This window comes from Pristiophorus japonicus, chromosome 8 (genome assembly GCF_044704955.1).
Source record: "Pristiophorus japonicus isolate sPriJap1 chromosome 8, sPriJap1.hap1, whole genome shotgun sequence".
Taxonomy (NCBI): Eukaryota; Metazoa; Chordata; class Chondrichthyes; family Pristiophoridae; genus Pristiophorus; species Pristiophorus japonicus.
In genome coordinates this window covers 136086013-136105339 of record NC_091984.1, presented here as the reverse complement: position 1 = coordinate 136105339, position 19327 = coordinate 136086013, and the positions used below count along the sequence as shown (strand labels likewise).

Sequence of the window (19327 nt, the reverse complement as noted above, 5' to 3'; positions counted from 1 at the left end):
AGTGGGTAGCACTCTCGCCTCTGAGTCAGAAGGTTGTGGGTTCAAGTCCCACTCCGGCTGACACTCCAGTGCAGTGCTGAGGGAGTGCTGCATTGTTGGAGGTGCCGTCTTTTGGATGAGACATTAAACCGAGGCACCGTCTGCTCTCTCCGGTGAACGTAAAAGATCCCATGGCACTATTTCGAAGAAGAGCAGGGGAGTTTTTCCCCGGTGTCCTGACCAATATTTATCCCTCAATCAACATAACAAAAACAGATTAACTGGTCATTATCACATTGCTGTTTGTGGGAGCTTGCTGTGCGCAAGTTGGCTGCCCCTTTTCCCACATTACGACAGTGACTACACTCCAGAAGTACTTCATTGGCTGTAAAGTGCTTTGAGATGCCTGGTGGTCGTGAAAGGCGCTATATAAATGCAAGTCTTTTTCTTCCTCATCAAGGTGGGAGTGAGTCACAGGGTAACTGGATGATGAGGGGACTCCACTGGGTTGTTGTAGCATGCTCTCAGCTTGACAGTCAGCTACAAGATAGAGAGGTATAGACTATAAACTGGGATCAGCTATGCTGTCTTCTTGGATTCAGGAGATGCGTACCTCGGGGTGAGGGATTACTGACAAGATAAAACTATGGTGGGAGGTGGATCTGTGCCCTTATAGAGGTGTACATACCCTTAAAGAATGTTAAATAGAAATCAGTCTGCGATATGTTGTGGATCTGAGTTTCTGATTGTGCTCACTCCAGCCTTCCATCGGAAGCTAAGCGCTAAAAGGAGGTTACGTCAGGAGGGGGGAGTAGAATTTGTTGGCCTAGTCATCCTGGGGCAATCCTGCGCATCTCCTAGCAACCTATTAAAGGGTGGCGCTTGACTGCTTGTCCCTCGAGACTGGGGATTTGTGCATGCCTATGGGGTATATAAAAGGATGCAAAAAGATATTAAAATTAAAAAATGATGGGGGTTGAGGTTTGGTTGAGTACTCTGCCCATTCAGCTTTGTGACCCATTTTTCCAACACCAGCTGCTGGCGGCTGTGGGCACATAACACAAAAACTGCCTCTTAATTTGGCACTAATTGGCATTAAATTAGTAATTCCACTCCAAAGGCACAGGAGTAGCTGATGTATGAAATGGAAATGCCAGATTAAAGCGAATGCTCTTCTGAGATTGGGGTTAAGGCACACTGATGGGTCAGAATAGTGAGACCTTCATTCTGCAACTGACCCTGCTATAACTGACCTGGGAGCGCTTGACACTGGCTGCCAGCTATTCAGAGTGGCAAGAATGTGAATCTCGCTCCCACATGGAGTGGTTGAGGGGAACAGTATAGATCCATTTAAGGAGAAGCTGGATAAGTGCATGAGGGTGGAAAGGATATGCTGATAGGGTGAGATGAACTAAGGTGGGAGGAGGCTCGTGTTGAGCATAAACACCGGCATAGATCTGTTGGGCCGAAAGGCCTGTTTCTGTGCTGTAAGTTCTATGAAATAGAAAAAAGTTCCGTTCCTAGTACCAACATTCCTCGCCTTGATTTGCAAAAAAACGTTTAAAATAAGCCCATCCGCTGGATGACAAGACATTACCACGTGCTAAGACCTTCCAGATGATGGGGGTACTTCAGTACATTGCATGTCAGTATATCCCTTACTGCAGACAGCTAGTATTAGTTGAGGACTGCTAAATACTTGGGTCGGCAACAGATTTTCTCAGTTTAGCACCGTGTCTGAAAAACCGGCTCCCATTGAAACAAATGGAGCCACTCTGGGACCCCCTGTGTGTAATATACAGAACATCACTGGAGCTGCTCAACCCGAGGCCAGAAATGGTGGGTCAGCACAGCAGGCAAGACATGGCAATAAAACCATCTCCATGGGTGGAAAGTATCTTTCTTGTGACTAATACGGGTGAGGGAGTACTTGGTTCGGTATGTAGTCCTTGTCTTCCCTTCTCCTTCTAGTTTGCGGGAATTGGATGTGATGAATTTGATCCTTGATCTATAAAAAGTTTTAATTATGAACTCATCCTTCCCAGAATCTAGGCTGACATTCATTCCAGTGCAGTGCTGAGGGAGCGCTGCACGGTCGGAGGTGATGTTCTTTGGGTGAGGCGTCAAACTGAGGCCCTGTCTGCCCCCTTAAGTGAATGTAAAAGATCCCATGGCACAATTTCGAAGAAGAACAGGGGAGTTTTCCCAGCGTCCTGGCCAATATTTATTCCTCAATCACAAACACATTATAGAAACATAGAAATTTATAGCACAGAAGGAGGCCATTTCTGCCCATTGTGTCTGCGCCGGCCGATAGAGCCGCTCGTCCCTCAGTCAGCAGCCCTGAAGGTTACATATGAACAATGGCGGAAAGGTAAAGAGCACCCAGCCCGACCAGTCCGCGTCACACAACACTCCTTATACTGAAACATTCTATGCTCCAACCCAACTGGAGCCATGTGATCTCCTGAGAGAGACAAAAACCCAGGCCAATTTAGGGAGAAAAAATCTGGGAAAATTCCTCTCCGACCCATCCAGGCGATCACCCTGGCCGTATTAGATTATCAGATTGCTGTTTGTGGAACCTTGCCGTGCGCAAATTGGCTGCCGCGTTTCCCACATTGCAACAGTAACTACCTTTCAAAAAGTACTTAATTTTCTGTAAAGCGCTTTGGGACGTTCTGTCAATGTCAGTTTTTTTCACGGCCTTGCTTTGTTGAACTTGCATTTGACTGGTGGTTTGTGTCTCGTTTGTCGCAGCCTCACCTGGGAAGGCAGGATTGTGGTGGTGGGGTTTACTGGCAGAAGTATACCGACAGTGCCAGCCAACCTGCTGCTTTTGAAGAATGTGGCGGCCATGGGCGTTTACTGGGGAAGGTACCAACATCAGGATTTCCCAGTCTTCTCCAGGTCCATTATGTCTGCGATCCAATACTGCCAGGAGGGGAGAATCAAACCTCACGTTGGATCAGTCTATAAACTGCAGCAGGTAAACGCTGACAAAAAATTGTTTCAGCTGCTTCGCGTCAGGATCTCGTATTTTGTCAATATATTTTTTTTAATTCTGGAAATATGAATCAAAAATAGAAAATACTGGGGCTGTACAGCAGGTACGGTAGCACAGTGGGTATGTTACTGGACGAGTAATCCAGAGGCTTGCACTAATAATCCGGAGACACGGTTTCAAATCCCATCATGGCAGCTGAGGAATTTAAATTCAGTTAATTAAATAAATCTTCAATTTAAAAAGCTAGTATCAGTAATGGTGACCATGAAACTACTGGATTGTCAGAAAAACCCAACAAGTTCACTAATGTCCTTTTAGGGAAGGAAATCTGCCGTCCTTACCCGGTCTGGCCTACATGTGACTCCAGACCCACAGCAATGTGGTTGACTCTTAACTACCCTATGCAGTAGCCGAGCAAGCCTCTCCGTTGTACTAAACTGCTGCAACAAAGTCAGCACTGTGGGAGTATCTTCACCACACGGACTGCAGCGGTTCAAGAAGGCGGCTCACCACCACCTTCTCAAGGGCAATTAGGGATGGGCAATAAATGCTGGTCTTGCCAGCAGCGCTCACATAAGAAATAGGAGCAGGAGTAGGCCATTTGGGCCCTTGAGCCTGCTCTGCCATTCAATAAGATCATGGCTGATCTGATCTTGGCCTCAACTCTACTTCTCTGCCCACTCCCCATAACCCTTGACTCCCTTATCATTCAAAAATCTGTCTGTCTCCACCTTAAATATACTCAATGACCCAGCCTCCACAGCTCTCTGGGGTAGAGAATTCCAAAGATTTATGACCCTCTGAGAGAAGAAATTCTTCCTCATCTCTGTTTTAAATGGGTGACCCCTTATTCTGAAACTATGGCCCCTAGTTCTAGATTCCCCCACGAGGGGAAACATCCTCTCTGCATCTACCCTGTCAAGCCCCCTCAGAATCTTATACATTTCAATCAGATCACCTCTCATTCTTCTAAACTCCAATAAGTATAGGCCCAACCTGCCCAACCTTTCTTCATAAGACAACCCCTTCATCCCGTGAACGAATAAATAAATAAAAGGTCGATGTCAGTGTCTTTTTAGAGAAAAGTCAGGTTAATATTTTGGATATCATCCCTTGTCAGGACTCAAAGATCAGCAACCCATAGGAGGGCTGAAAATAAAAGGAGGGAGGGTATAAGAAATAGCAGATACTCCAGTCACACAGAAGTTCATGGGTTCTTTGATCTGCAGACTCCTTAGCTGCTGTATAATATATAAAACGATTATTTCATTAGGCACTGGAAAGATATTAAAAGACAAAAGAATGTTCAAAAATGTAAGATAGTTGAAAAACCCAAATAAAGAAAAAATTGGAGGAGAGAAAAAAACCCTGACCAGTGTCACAGAGCAAACTGCCCCTCTAGAAAGTGAAGAGGGGAGAGGAGGGGAATGATATGCTTGGTGGTGGAACCATGATGTAGGTGTCACACATGATCTGGTGAATACGGTAACTGATGAGGTGGCAGGTGGGGACAAGGGGGCCCTGCCATCATTGTGAGGGTGGGAGGGATGAGAGCAGAAGCATAGGAAATGGGAGGGGTGGGGGGGGAGGGAGAATGTAATGAGGGATCCTGTCGACCACGATTGAGGGGGAACCTTGGCAGAGGAAAAAGCAGATTTCAGAGGACATAGTGTGGAAAATGAAGTCATCAGAACAGATGCAACAAAATGGGAAAATCTGGGAGAAAGAAATGGAGTCTTTGCACTTTTCCACCACCTCAACTTTCTGTTGCCCAACAGCAGCAGATGCAACCCCTGTCCATTAAGGATTCTATTTTGCCATTGCTAAGCCTCGCTATCATTTACTTGGACATTTGGCAAAAACAGGTACACTCCAGATCAAAAGGGACATGAGGTACACTTACGGGAATGGTTAATGAGCAACCCGAGAAAATATCTAGCAGAAAAAACATTCTTTGCTTTTAGCATCTTTCCATTGTCTCACATGAGATATTTTACAATATCTGTCAGTTTTTTATTAAGCAGTTCTCAAGTCGTTCAACCCTGTGTCCCTTTTTCCCCAACCTTTCTAATGGAGCTTTTTTCAATCTTTCAGTCTGACAAAGGGCTATATGCAAAAGTTAATCTTTTCTCCGAACAGATGCTGATCTTTCTGCATCTCCAGCATTTTCTCTTTTTGTCTCACATTCTATAAAATGAACTTGAGATGGGTTCATGTGGTGGCTCAGAGCATGATGTGGTATTGGACTATACGGACCAGGGGGAAGTCTCAGATCCCAGATCTGTGCTGAGTTAGTTGATCAGATGAAGTGATGGTGGGCAATGCTATATTTGGCCTTGTACCCCAGATTAAGGAAAAATCAGCCCCTGCTTGACGTGTGTGGATGTCAAATGTTCAATATCCTGCTAGCACTGTCTAGGCTCGCACGTGAACAATGGTTATTGGAGCTGTCCCCTCGTTGATATGATTCCGTGCCTTCAGGAGAGGAGGGAAGAAAGAATGTGGTCTTTAACTGTTTCTGAGATTAAATCTTTAAAAAATAATCTTCTGTTGATGGGCCAGCAATAGAACATAGGTTTAGAACATGTCAACTTTACACCTCTGCTAGGTTATCGGAGAGATGCTGAATGGACGCCAAGTGCATCCCTACTGGGGTTGAGGCAGAATCAACAGGGGGTTTGACAGGGTAGATGCAGAGAGGATGTTTCCCCTCATGGGGGAATCTATAACTAGGGGGCATAGTTTCAGAATAAGATGTCGCCCATTTAAAATGGAAATGAGGAGGAATTTCTTCTCTGAGGGTCGTGAATCTTTGGAATTTTCTACCCCAGAGAGCTGTGGAGCCTGAGTCATTGAGTATATTTAAGGTAGAGATAGACAGATTTTTGAATGACAGGGGAGTCAAGGGTTATGTGGAGCAGGCAGGGAGTGGAGTTGAGGCCAAGATTAGATCAGCCATGATCTTATTGAATGGCAGAGCAGACTCGAGGGGCCAAATGGCCTACTCTTGCTCCTATTTCTTATGTTCTTATGAATGGGATGAAACATAAAAACATAGAAACATAGAAAATAGGTGCAGGAGTAGGCCATTCAGCCCTTCTAGCCTGCACCGCCATTCAATGAGTTCATGGCTGAACATGAAACTTCAGTACCCCTTCCTGCTTTCTCGCCATACCCCTTGATCCCCCGAGTAGTAAGGACTTCATCTAACTCCCTTTTGAATATATTTAATAAATTGGCCTCAACTACTTTCTGTGGTAGAGAATTCCACAGGTTCACCACTCTCTGGGTGAAGAAGTTTCTCCTCATCTCGGTCCTAAATGGCTTACCCCTTATCCTTAGACTGTGACCCCTAGTTCTGGACTTCCCCAACATTGGGAACATTCTTCCTGCATCTAACCTGTCTAAACCCGTCAGAATTTTAAACGTTTCTATGAGGTCCCCTCTCATTCTTCTGAACTCCAGTGAATACAAGCCCAGTTGATCCAGTCTTTCTTGATAGGTCAGTCCCACCATCCCGGGAATCAGTCTGGTGAATCTTCGCTGCACTCCCTCAATAGCAAGAATGACCTTCCACAAGTTAGGAGACCAAAACTGTACACAATACTCCAGGTGTGGCCTCACCAAGGCCCTGTACAACTGTAGCAACACCTCCCTGCCCCTGTACTCAAATCCCCTCGCTATGAAGGCCAACATGCCATTTGCTTTCTTAACCGCCTGCTGTACCTGCATGCCAACCTTCAATGACTGATGTACCATGACACCCAGGTCTCGTTGCACCTCCCCTTTTCCTAATCTGTCACTATTCAGATAATAGTCTGTCTCTCTGTTTTTACCACCAAAGTGGATAACCTCACATTTATCCACATTATACTTCATCTGCCATGCATTTTCCCACTCACCTAACCTATCCAAGTCACTCTGCAGCCTCATAGCATCCTCCTCGCAGCTCACACTGCCACCCAACTTAGTGTCATCCGCAAATTTGGAGATACTACATTTAATCCCCTCGTCTAAATCATTAATGTACAATGTAAACAGCTGGGGCCCCAGCACAGAACCTTGCGGTACCCCATTAGTCACTGCCTGCCATTCTGAAAAGTACCCATTTACTCCTACTCTTTGCTTCCTGTCTGACAACCAGTTCTCAATCCACGTCAGCACACTACCCCCAATCCCATGTGCTTTAACTTTGCACATTAATCTCTTGTGTGGGACCTTGTCGAAAGCCTTCTGAAAGTCCAAATATACCACATTAACTGGTTCTCCTTTGTCCACTCTACTGGAAACATCCTCAAAAAATTCCAGAAGATTTGTCAAGCATGATTTCCCTTTCACAAATCCATGCTGACTTGGACCTATCATGTCACCATTTTCCAAATGCGCTGCTATGACATCCTTAATAATTGATTCCATCATCTTACCCACTACTGATGTCAGGCTGACCGGTCTATAATTCTGTTTTCTCTCTCCCTCCTTTTTTAAAAAGTGGGGTTACATTGGCTACCCTCCACTCGATAGGAACTGATCCAGAGTCAATGGAATGTTGGAAAATGACTGTCAATGCATCCGCTATTTCCAAGGCCACCTCCTTAAGTACTCTGGGATGCAGTCCATCAGGTCCTGGGGATTTATCGGCCTTCAATCCCATCAATTTCCCCAACACAATTTCCCGACTAATAAGGATTTCCCTCAGTTCCTCCTCCTTAGCAGACCCTCTGACCCCTTTTATATCCGGAAGGTTGTTTGTATCCTCCTTAGTGAATACCGAACCAAAGTACTTGTTCAATTGGTCTGCCATTTCTTTGTTCCCCGTTATGACTTCCCCTGATTCTGACTGCAGGGGACCTACGTTTGTCTTTACTAACCTTTTTCTCTTTACATACCTATAGAAACTTTTGCAATCCGCCTTAATGTTCCCTGCAAGCTTCTTCTCGTACTCCATTTTCCCTGCCCTAATCAAACCCTTTGTCCTCCTCTGCCGAGTTCTAAATTTCTCCCAGTCCCTGGGTTCGCTGCTATTTCTGGCCAATTTGTATGCCACTTCCTTGGCTTTAATACTATCCCTGATTTCCCTTGATAGCCACGGTTGAGCCACCTTCCCTTTTTTATTTTTACGCCAGACAGGAATGTACAATTGTTGTAGTTCATCCATGCGGTCTCTAAATGTCTGCCATTGCCCATCCACAGTCAACCCCTTAAGTATCATTCGCCAATCTATCCTAGCCAATTCACGCCTCATACCTTCAAAGTTACCCTTCTTTAAGTTCTGGACCATGGTCTCTGAATTAACTGTTTCATTCTCCATCCTAATGCAGAATTCCACCATATTATGGTCACTCTTCCCCAAGGGGCCTCGCACAATGAGCTTACTAATTAATGAACATCAATTCAAAGAGAATCCGAATGAAAAGTGACATCTGCAGATAAGTAGATTCGTAGAAACACCGATGTCAAAATGCCTTTGATTAGGCATATCCATTTATATTAATTGCTGAGATAGTTTTATTATTTACTAACGATGTAGCTTGTGGCACAAGCTAGGAAGATCAGAGGTTAAAAAATGAATTTTGGTGACATATATCCAGTATTATAATTTTCACTGAGAGACCTACAAATAGGTTATGTATCTTCACTATTCTGTAGGTATATATAGAACAGTGAAGATTTTATATATATATATATCTTAACTATAATCTGTTTATATAGATTCACTGTTCTGCATTTTTATTATATGTTAAAATCTTGGCTGCTTCACATTTCTGATGTCAGGTTGCACTTTTCTCGGTCGGGAAGGGGAACATAGTGAGGCAGCTGGGGAAAAAAAACGAAAGGAGGATTCAGAGAGGACAGGATAGGAAATGAGTCATCGGGAAATAGGTTGAGGCTGCAGGCAACAGTCAGTCAGGGATGTGCAGAAAGATATGAGAGTCAGTCCCAGCCACAATCTGCTCTTTTGCAGTTTTATCTATTGTGTTGGCCTGGGTTTTTTTAGTGTCGGTGGCAGAGGATTAATTCAGTTGCAGCTTCCCTTTGCATTGCATCCTTGTTTCAAATGTTCCAATTCCCTCCCCCCCCACCTTAAAAGTGATTGTCTTCCTTTGCACCACTGCTAATGGAAGCTCATGCCTCCCCGCTTGTATTAATTCTTCCATCGGCACTATGTGAGTGGCTGCGTAGAAATATGCGCGAGCAACCTGGGCTGATTTGGTCACTGATTTATTTATCTACCCTGTAAAATGTTTTAAATGTTAAGCTTCGGAGATAAACGTACACAGTTTAATTTCCCTGAACATGGACACTCTGACATATTTTTCTTAGTAAGTGTTTCTGTTAAGATACTCTAGTGATGCAAGTGGTTTGGCATGCCAATATGCTATGCCACAGTGAAAGAATGCAAGTATATTGCTAAGATTAAACACAAGGGGGAGTCCCTGAGCTGAGGAGGAAGTCCAGAACCAGGGGTCACAGACTTGAGGATAAGGGGAAAGCCATTTAGGACCGAGATAAGGAAAAACTTCTTCATTCAGAATTGTGAATTTGTGAAATTCTCTACCACAGAAAGTTGTTGAGGTCAGTTCGTTAGATATATTCAAAAGGGAGTTAGATGTGGCCCTTACGGCTAAAGGGATCAAGGGGTATGGAGAGAAAGCAGGAATGGGGTACTGAGGTGAATGATCAGCTATGATCATATTGAATGGTGGTGTAGGCTCAAAGGGCCGAATGGCCTTCTCCTGCACCTATTTTCTATGTTTCTATGTAAGTCAAAGGTGCTGAGTAGAAGTAAGGAGCTTTATTTGCCACGCAGAGGGCGAGAAAATCAGTCACTCCTGGCTGCTCTTGTTGAGCTCCCTGGTCTAGACTAACATTATGCAAAGGCCTGGGAGCAAATTAAGAACATAAGAAATAAGAGCAGGATTAAGCCATTCGAGCCTGCTCCGCCATTCAATAAGATCATGGCTGATCTTCTACCTCAATATTTTTCTGCTCTATCCCCATAATATCCCGTAATATCCAAAAATCTATTGATCTCTGTCTTGATGAATATACTCAAAGAGCCTCAAGCCCTCTAGAGTAGAGAATTCCAAAGATTTACCACCCTCTGAGTGAAGAAGTTTATCCTCATCTCAGTCCTAAATGGCCGACCCCTTATTCTGAGACTGTGACCCCTGGTTCTAGACTCCTCAGCCAGGGGGAAATATCCTCCCTGCATCTACCCTGACAAGCCCTGTAAGAATTTTGCATGTTTGAATGAGATCACCTCTCCTTCTAAACTCTAAAGAATATAAGCTTAGTCTACTCAAATTTAATTTCCTGTTTTCCCGAATAAAGTATCATTTGAAAGTGGTTGTGGGCCCTGAAGAAACAGTGGTGGGGTGAATTCATAATGGGGCTAAAACTTTGTTTTTGAGACTGAATGTTGGATGCTTTTTGACGCTGATCTGGCAGATGCTCATTCTGGAAAAGTGTTCATTCATTCCTTGCAGTGTTTTCCTCTGTAGCGTTATCGCTTGCGTGTAATGAAGTTTAATAGACTTTTAATTTTCCTCAAACAGCGTCGTTTTCGGACCACCTCGAACTCCCGGGAGAGAAGCACCATTTTCGCGCTGAGCTCGGGTCACGGCCGGTGTGGGGTGGCCGTCATCCGAGTGAGCGGCCCTGCCAGCAGCACCACACTGAGCTGCCTGACCGGTGGCCGCCCCCTGCCCACGGCCCGGGCTGCCACCCTGCGGCCGCTGCTGGAGCCCGGCTCTGGCGAGCGGCTGGACTCGGCGCTGGTGCTGTGGCTGCCGGGCCCACACACATTCACCGGCGAAGACTGCTGCGAGCTGCACGTCCACGGCGGCCTGGCGGTGGTGAGCGGGGTGCTGGGGGCCCTGGGCTGCTTGGCCGGGCTGCAGCCTGCCCAGGCCGGCGAGTTCACCAAGCGGGCCTTTCAGAACGGCAGGCTGGACCTGACGGAGGCCGAGGCCCTGGGCGACCTGATCCACGCCGAGACCGAAGCCCAGCGCAGGCAAGCGCTGCGGCAGATGGCCGGCGACCTGGGCCGCCTGTACCGCGGCTGGAGCGGCCGGCTGACCCGCTGCCTGGCCCACGCCGAGGCCGACATCGATTTCGGTGAAGACGACAACATCGAGGAGGGGCTTCTAGGCCGGGTGGACACCGAGGTGCGCGACCTGCAGGCCGAGCTGGGCCGCCACCTGTGTGACAGCCGCCGCGGCGAGCGGTTGCGGGGCGGTGTCCGTGTCGCCATCGTCGGCCCGACCAACGCCGGCAAAAGCAGCCTGCTGAATGCCATGTGCCAGAGGCCAGCCGCCATCGTGTCGCCGGTGGCTGGGACGACGCGCGACGTGGTGGAGGCGGCGCTGAACGTCGGTGGCTACCCCGTGCTGCTGAGCGACACGGCGGGACTGCGAGAGACGGCGGACACGGTGGAGCGAGAGGGAGTGAGGCGGGCACGGGAAAGGTTGGAGCAGGCCGACATTGTGGTGGTGGTGGTGGACGCCGCGGAACTGCCGCCTGACGTGGTCCCTTTCCTCCAGCGGTATCTGAGCGAAGTGAGTTCCTCACCCGAATCCCAACAGCGCCGGGCTGACGCGGATTGGCTTGTGGTCTGCAATAAGACGGATCTCGTTCCGCCACGGGACTGGGACAGGCTGTGCCTGGCCGCGGAACAACGTGGGCTGCCTCGGGTGTGCCCGCTGTCCTGCAAAACCGGCAGCGGCTTCGACGGCTTCCTGCAGCTGCTCGGCGAACGAGTGGAAAAGATGTGCGGCGACCCGCTGGCCGGCAGCCCGAGTCTCACGCAGGCTCGCCACCGGCTGCACCTCCAGAGCTGTGCCCACGCTCTTGCGCAGTATCACCGGCACCGGCAGCTCGACCTAGTCCTGGCCGCGGAGCAGCTGAGGTTGGCGTTGAGACAACTGGGAAAGATCACCGGAAAAATTGGAGCCGAAGAGATCCTGGATGTTATATTCAGGGATTTCTGCATTGGGAAATAACGCTTTCACGGGGGCAAAAAAGAGTTTTGTTTGTTTTTAACTCTTCCTGTGCCATAGAGATTTAACTTTTTAGGGCAGGCTGAGATGGGGCTGGATTAGAGCAGACACACACAGTCCTTGCAACACATACTGATTCACTTCAAATATGATAGTATTGGCTCATCAAGCCAAGTGACATTGAACTAAAGCCAGTCGCGAACCTGTTACACCAAGTTATCTGGAACTATTAATTTATTCAATAGCTTTAGCGACTTTACTAGTTAGCAGATAGTTTTATTGGAGCTCACTTACCAAACAGCTTGGTCAGCCGGCATCTATTCTCAAATCTATTAATTTTTTCAAACTATTTATTTGCCACGTAAAGAAATGTGCAGCAAGGTTATACAAGAAATGATTGGATGTGATTAAATGCAGTAGGAAAGCTTAATAATGCAAGTAGAGTTTAATCTAAAAATCGCAAAGTGGAAAATTGTCTCTTTGTCACACAGAAGATATGAGTAATCATAACAGTCTCTGAATCATACAGAGTAGGAAGGTCCCAGATTTGAACCCGTTCTGTGCTAAATTAAATTATATCAAACAGAAGAAAGTTGGCAGTGCTATAATTGGCTGGCAGGAGCTAGGGAGGGGGTCCAGCATTACTGCTCTTGATTATTATACAGCGTATCTGTACTGGAAGTCTGCCTGATGCTGAATGTGAATACAATGGGCTTGGTCAGATAGCCTGCTGCACTTGTCTTCAAGTGACTCGCATGAGTAATTGGACGAGGAACCAGAGGACGCGCGGCTCCTGTGGAACTATATCTCAGTAAATGCCTCCAGGAGACGAGGGGGGGAAAGTGGAGGAAAAAGAAATAAAGGAGAGGTACAGAGTGTTACACAAAAAAATACATGTCAAAACAGAAAGAAACCAAGTAAGCAACAAAAAATAAATATCTAGCTGTCATTTCAAGCAAGAATCAGTTGCTGACTCATCGAGCAGAATGTTCAAGAAGGATCCAGGACACACGGAACCGATTGTCGACCACAGAAATCTGGACATGCAATATACACATACAAAAGTAAATCAGTTAATCTCGTGATGAAAGCACAGGGGAATCGTCACTGAGAAGCTCAGATGCGTGACTGATTTGGTTTCACCTATAATTCTTGCAATTTTTTCACAGGATCAACCCAGTGATTCCTGGTCAGTGACCTGTCCACAAGATGTGAGGGTGTTCTCCAGCTCCCTTGCATCACCTCCAGCAAGACTGGCAAAAAATGGTTTTGTACAGTAGGACGAGTAGGTTCTAGGATTTGTTTTTTTTAAATCAGCAGACCTTCCTTGCTTATTGTATAGCGAGAGGTTATGTAGTTCTATAACAAGAACATTATACACAATAATGTGCAATGCATTGTAAAATAATGAGGATAGTATTTGTAATGAACTTGTTTCCTGATGGGTGTAAAGGGACTGCCTTGAGGAAAGCTGTTTGCTGCTAAGGTGAAGCCATGTTTAACCTGGGTTGTTAAAGTAAACAGGTTAATTCCTGCAATGCACCCAGGAATATGTATGATTGCATTCTAAATTTGTATTGAACTTTGCTGATCAGAGGTTTCACTTGATTATTTTTGCACTGATTAAACCACTTGACTCTCATTTGATAGTTTTGCCAGTTGAGTGTTCTCCATTCCACTACAGCTGCACTATAACCTGCAGGGCCCCAGTCTCTCTGGCCAAAGTACAAAGATGCGATGCTGAATATTTGTAGCGCAGAGAAGTTCACAGTGATTAAAGTTAGAAGATCAGCATTGACCCTAATACATTTTGGACCAAGCTTGGACTAATAGACCTATATCAACGAATGCAGGAAAAAATAAACAGGGGACCCAAAACAAGTGAGAAAAACGATCGGCTTTAGAAGCACAGCTTGCTAATGTGGGCAGGGAGTATCACTGAGATGAAGATGTGAATGGTCAAAAATGCAAAGGTGCAATAAATAATTAACGTTATAACCTGGTAATTCATCAAGAAAGAAATATGTAGATGTCACAATGGTAAAAGCTGAATCGCATTGGTGTCATTACAAGCAAAATAGGATAACTGCACTTGGTGGTACTTTATCAGATTTGTAATTTTCTAGGTAAATGAAGCTTTTCAACACGTGTTGCAGCGCAAATCCACCGGGAAGGTCATCATAACCATGAAACCTACTGAAGTGAAGGGAGAAACCAGAGACAAGTTGGACTAGGAAATAGCATGCTGGTCTCACTGTGACACAACGGAGCTAATACTGCATATTTTGGTAACCTACATGGCAAACATTGTCCTCAAAAGGGCTAAACTGTAGTAGAAATTCCAATAAAGCACTTAACGGTAGTAATTTTATGTTTTACATACTCAGCCTTTTATAGACACGCTGATTTTCATCGGTCATCAGAGCAGTAATAGATGGTGGTGTTGCTCCAATGTGATATGTAATGGACTACAGTCTTAACCTTGTCATTTTCAAACATGTATAGTTGAGGACTTTGGCTGAAAAGAAGTCAAGGAGATATGATGCTTGCTCATGTTGACGGGCACACTTCCCCAGGCCAAAGCTTGCATCTATCATAGCTGCCCGGTTAAGAGTGGCAGTCAGCCAGCCTTTAGTGCAGGTACAAAAGCAAAGTACTGCAGATGTTGAAATCTGAAATAAAAACAGAAGATGCTGGAAATCTCAACGGATCAGGCAGCATCTGTGAAGAGAAAGAGTTAACATCGACCTGAAACGTTAACTCTGTTTCTCTCCACAGATGCTTCCTGACCCGCTGAGATTTCCAGCATTTTCTGTTTTTACCTTAGTACAGGTAAACTGCAAGCCCCGTTCACGACAGACTAAATAACCAGAAAGGCCAGTTGGGTCGCACAGTGTGTAGTTTGAGAAATACCACGTGTGGATAAAACATCAAGCAGCTTTTTAGAAAAGTGGCAGTTACAAATATGAACATTCATTCTAGACAAATGACTAGAGAAATCATTTACTTGAAAATGAAAGCATCTCGTGTTGCCTGAGCGTTTAATCTGCGTGCCCTGTATTTTTAAGCCATTGCTCACAGTGGGTGATGATTTATAAAGAAAGCAAACCAGCAAGCAGGAGCTACTGTTCTTCTAGCGTGATGGTGAAAGATCTGTAATTTCTGAGTGGCACAGACTCAATTATTAAACAGTGAGTGTCACCATCAGTTTTTAGGAATCCAATTATTACAAAATTATTAACTGTAAATTACCTTTTTGCTTTTAAGTATGCTCTTGTGTCTATTTTTCTTTTAAAGCCTTTATTTCTGAAGAGTGCACTGGAGATTGTTTAGGGCTATTGACTCAGAGGGAGTGACAGAACTGAACAGTGTGGGGTAGCTGAATTCACATCTGTACAGATATAGTTACCCACACAAGGTACATAAATGATGACATTCAATTTGTGTACATATTAATTCAGTTCCCTGAGCCTTCTCTTCTGCCTGCACCCCCCAACCCAGTATGTTCATCAGCACTCATCAAGGTGCCCCGGTATCAAAAAATGTAGGAGTGAAAGATGATTCATGTTCAGATTTTTTAAAATTAAATTATTTTAAATAATTATACAGAGGGTCCAGCACAGCCACACACATTTAAAAATATCTCCACAAGCGAGGCTAACATGGTGGGCTGGAATTTGCACTAGAAGTAGCGATGAGGCGAACAGCACTCACCGTTATTTACGTGGAAATCAGACAGCAACTGCCAGCGAGCGCACGTGCACGGTTAAATCCAGAAATCTGGAAGTTGTTATCCGAGATGTCCTGCTCCTCCAAATGTGTGAAAACTGCACCTCACTATCTTTTTTTTTACTTTTTCTTTTTTATCTTTCTTTCCCTATTCTTTATTTCACTTTCTGTACCAGATTTGACACTGAATTCAAATATTTTGACTGACATTTCCTGGTTTAGACTCTGCACTGCTCATTAACGATTCTTCAAGCTGATTGGTTAAGGAGATATGCAGTGGCTTTCCCTGTTCACACAGGTCCCAGATGCCTGTAGAGAGCGCTGCACTTTTTCAACAGTTGGCTGACTGGAACTTCCAGTGCAAAAGCCCATAAAAAGTCTGTTGTTAAGTGCAACTGTAACAAACGGCTGGCGGTGTTCATTCACTGCTGACCACAAAATCTGGCCCAATAAATGGCAAGTCACAACCATGACATAATTATGATTGATTCAAGTGTGGGACTACTTATCATATATAACTGGTCATAAAATCTAATTTACAGTAGGTTTTCAAGTGGAAAAGAACAAACTTAAATGATTTTTTTTGTTTCCTATTTCTGTAACCTCAATGATCAGTTGACTGTGTTTTGTGCTGTAATTCAATCACTGGGATGTTGCATTTTTATTTACTAATGACCATCTTAAAATGTTTGGCTTTTCTTCTGTGCCTTGCATTATCTGAAACAAAACTAGGCATCACAATGTTCTTTTCTGCTACTTTTCTATATTTCTTTGTAACATATTCAAGATACACACATGGTAGCAGTAAACGGCTGTTATCAACAAGCTGTACATGTCTTCTGCGGAGAGAAATTGTTAATCCTTTGGTGTTAATATCTTCATCCATTGATGACACACACTGCAATGGCAATCACTGTCCGTATGAGAGCCACTGCTGACAAAAACAGTAGAGAAGAAGAAAACATGCAGTGTAGCAATAGATGCCCTGGAATGATAAGGTTATAATCTCATGCAAACAGGTGTAAAAATATTGCACATCGGAAGAGAACATAGGCAACATGCACACTTCACGAATGATATTGAAATAGCTAAGGATGAAGTTGAAAGAAACCTTGGTGTTTTAGTAAGCTCAATGCTCAGCATGTCCAACCAATGCAGAGCAACAATCAGTGTAGCCAATACAATGCTGAATTGCATAGCCAAAACAGTAAAATGCAAGTCAGATGAGATTGTGATCAAACTGTACAATGCTCTGGTTAGAGTGCACTTTGAGTACTGTGACCTGTTCTGATGGTTGAGTATCAAGGGAGACATCCAAGCATTGGAGGCAATGCAGCCAAGCGCCACAAGGTGGTCCCCTAAGTCAGGGGACTACTGACTTATGAGGAAAGATAAGAGAGACTTGAGCTTTTCAGCTTGGATAGGAGTTTGAGAAGCGATCTTATATTGAATACAAGAGGTGAGAGTATCAGGTTGTCCTGGATGGATTGATCACAAGGACCCAAATGGCATTCCTCATCCTTATGCACCTTGGGGGTTTAAGTAACAGTTATTAATTGTGCTTATGACATTATCCGAGCTCTTTGTTCAGACTACTGCCTTGCAAATCACTCCTGAATATCCATTATTATTGATATAATGTATACAGCAGTATTTGTGTCACTAAAACAGAATGCATTGTTTCTCAGTAAACCCCATTCCTTCAGTTATCACATTAAAACCCTTCCTGTCCTCACTTTGTCCTGTCACACAACAATAGAGCCAAAACGAAAAAAAGAATCATTGCCCACATGAAAATTAAAACATGGCAATTTGAAAAGCTAAACACAATATATTAGAAACTCTAATAAGTAAACTGCATTTAGGAATGAGTTGTAGGATTTTGCCGTTATAACATTCTCCACACACTTCTATTACTAAAACATGACAAATGTGCATTTTCTATATTTTCAAAAAAGGGAATGCGTTTAAATTCGATTAAAACATAAAATGTATTCTCCAAAAAGTGGAAACTGTAAACACAGCAAAAAAAAATGATAGTAAAGAAGGATGTCTTCACAAAAAGTGTTTGTAAACAAATGTCAAGTTTACCAAATGCTTAATATTTCAATTGTGCGACTGTCATTTTTACATATCATTGCTGTTCCTGTTTTTCTCACTGAAAATAAAGGGATTTACCAAAACTTTTTTCTGAAGATTTAAGTTTATGATAATTAAGTTTTTAAAAAAAGTTTCTGATAGACTCCCTATTTAATAGATCCATTCTGAAACTGTAGAAGTAACACTACTATAATATTTCTGTTACAGAGGAAAGCATATTTCATTAAATCATCATAGAATCCCAAATGTTATTAAGGGAGATATCGATTGTATCTTATCGGTGTCTCGGTGCTCCCACCCCCCTGGGTCCCTGCTTTCTATTGGAGCTGCTGGTTGGAGGCAAGTACTCTATGTCGAGTTCCTCCTCATGTGCAATCATTTCTGCCTACAGCCAGCCACTGCTCATTCACACAGTCACAGGAATGGAACTTAATGTCACAGGTGGACGTAAACACAAAGGCTACCTCCAATCAGTGGACCGAAAGCACAAAATAGCAACATGGCACGACTGAGAAACATTGATAAGTGTACAGATATCTCCATTATTAATATTCACAATAATGAGGCAGTTTAATAGACTATACTTCCCCATCAATTTAAATAATTCACATATGTACAGTCCCCACAGTGATAAATAATCCAATCAAATGCATCGAAAACAACAAAAAAGTAGAGTAGCACAAATTGAAAAATAAAAAGTTCTAAAATCCAGTTACTCTGAAATCTTCCATTTTGATTGCAGTGTTAAGCCAACTGTAAAGATGGTGTTAGGGTTTAGAGGCTTTTGTAGGTTGTGGGGCTTCATAAAAGGAAAGGTACAAATCAATATCCGCTTCATCCATTTTGACGTGCTTATTTGTACTGCAAAAATGGCCAACAGGCTTCACCCCTTATTTCTGAATTGTCCCCTTGGAGGATAAGCCACACCCTGAAGTTTCACAGGAATGTGTCACTGGAACCGCCCATCCCAAGGTCTCACTGATTTTGTAAATTGTAACTCGATCCACTTTGACTTCCTGAAGCGACAGGACAGAACTCCGCAGAAGACAGCAAGGGCCAGCCAAAGTCCGGTACTCTAGTCCAAATACGTCCCTCCCCCAGCCAAAATGCCTTACCCCAGTCCAAGTACTTGCCTTCCCCAGCTAAAGTGCCTTACCCGAGTCCAAGTGCATGCCTCCCCCAGCTAAAGTGCCTTACCCCAGTCCAAGTACTTGCCTTCCCCAGCCAAAGTGCCTTACCCGAGTCCAAGTGCATGCCACCCCCAGCTAAAGTGCCTTACCCCAGTCCAAGTACTTGCCTCCCACAGCCAAAGTGCCTCACCCCAGTCCAAGTGCATGCCTCCCCCAGCTAAAGTGCCTTACCCCAGTCCAAGTGCATGACTCCCCCAGCCAAAGTGCCTCACCCCAGTCCAAGTGCATGCCTCCCCCAGCTAAAGTGCCTTACCCCAGACCAAGTGCATGACTCCCCCAGCCGAAGTGCCTTACCCCAGTCCATCCCTCCCCCAGCCAAAGTG

The 19327-nt window shown here is 44.5% G+C and overlaps 3 protein-coding genes across 4 annotated transcripts in view; 2 read left to right on the top strand and 1 right to left on the bottom strand.

The window, feature by feature from the left end:
- LOC139268763 (quinone oxidoreductase-like protein 2) overlaps positions 1-15189 on the top strand; it is a 42686-nt gene extending 27497 nt beyond the window's left edge. The window contains exons 9-10 of the mRNA XM_070887436.1: positions 2740-2968; positions 14112-15189. Coding sequence (XP_070743537.1) covers positions 2740-2968; positions 14112-14219 — 337 coding nt within the window. The 3' untranslated portion in view covers positions 14220-15189. The remainder of the gene's footprint in view (positions 1-2739; positions 2969-14111) is intronic.
- gtpbp3 (GTP binding protein 3, mitochondrial) lies at positions 10120-14104 on the top strand. The gene has a single exon (XM_070887434.1). It carries the CDS (start codon positions 10507-10509, stop codon positions 11986-11988), a length of 1482 nt encoding a protein of 493 aa, XP_070743535.1. The 5' UTR covers positions 10120-10506; the 3' UTR covers positions 11989-14104.
- Positions 15190-16252: 1063 nt separating the features above from the next.
- The window catches only part of ankrd45 (ankyrin repeat domain 45), a 36554-nt gene continuing 33479 nt past the window's right edge, over positions 16253-19327 (bottom strand). Inside the window, exon 8 of one of the 2 annotated variants that reach the window (XM_070887437.1) lies at positions 16253-18613. In XM_070887437.1, the coding sequence (XP_070743538.1) occupies positions 18582-18613 (32 nt within the window). In that variant the 3' untranslated portion in view covers positions 16253-18581. The remainder of the gene's footprint in view (positions 18614-19327) is intronic. The other variant, XM_070887438.1, reaches the window with a different exon arrangement.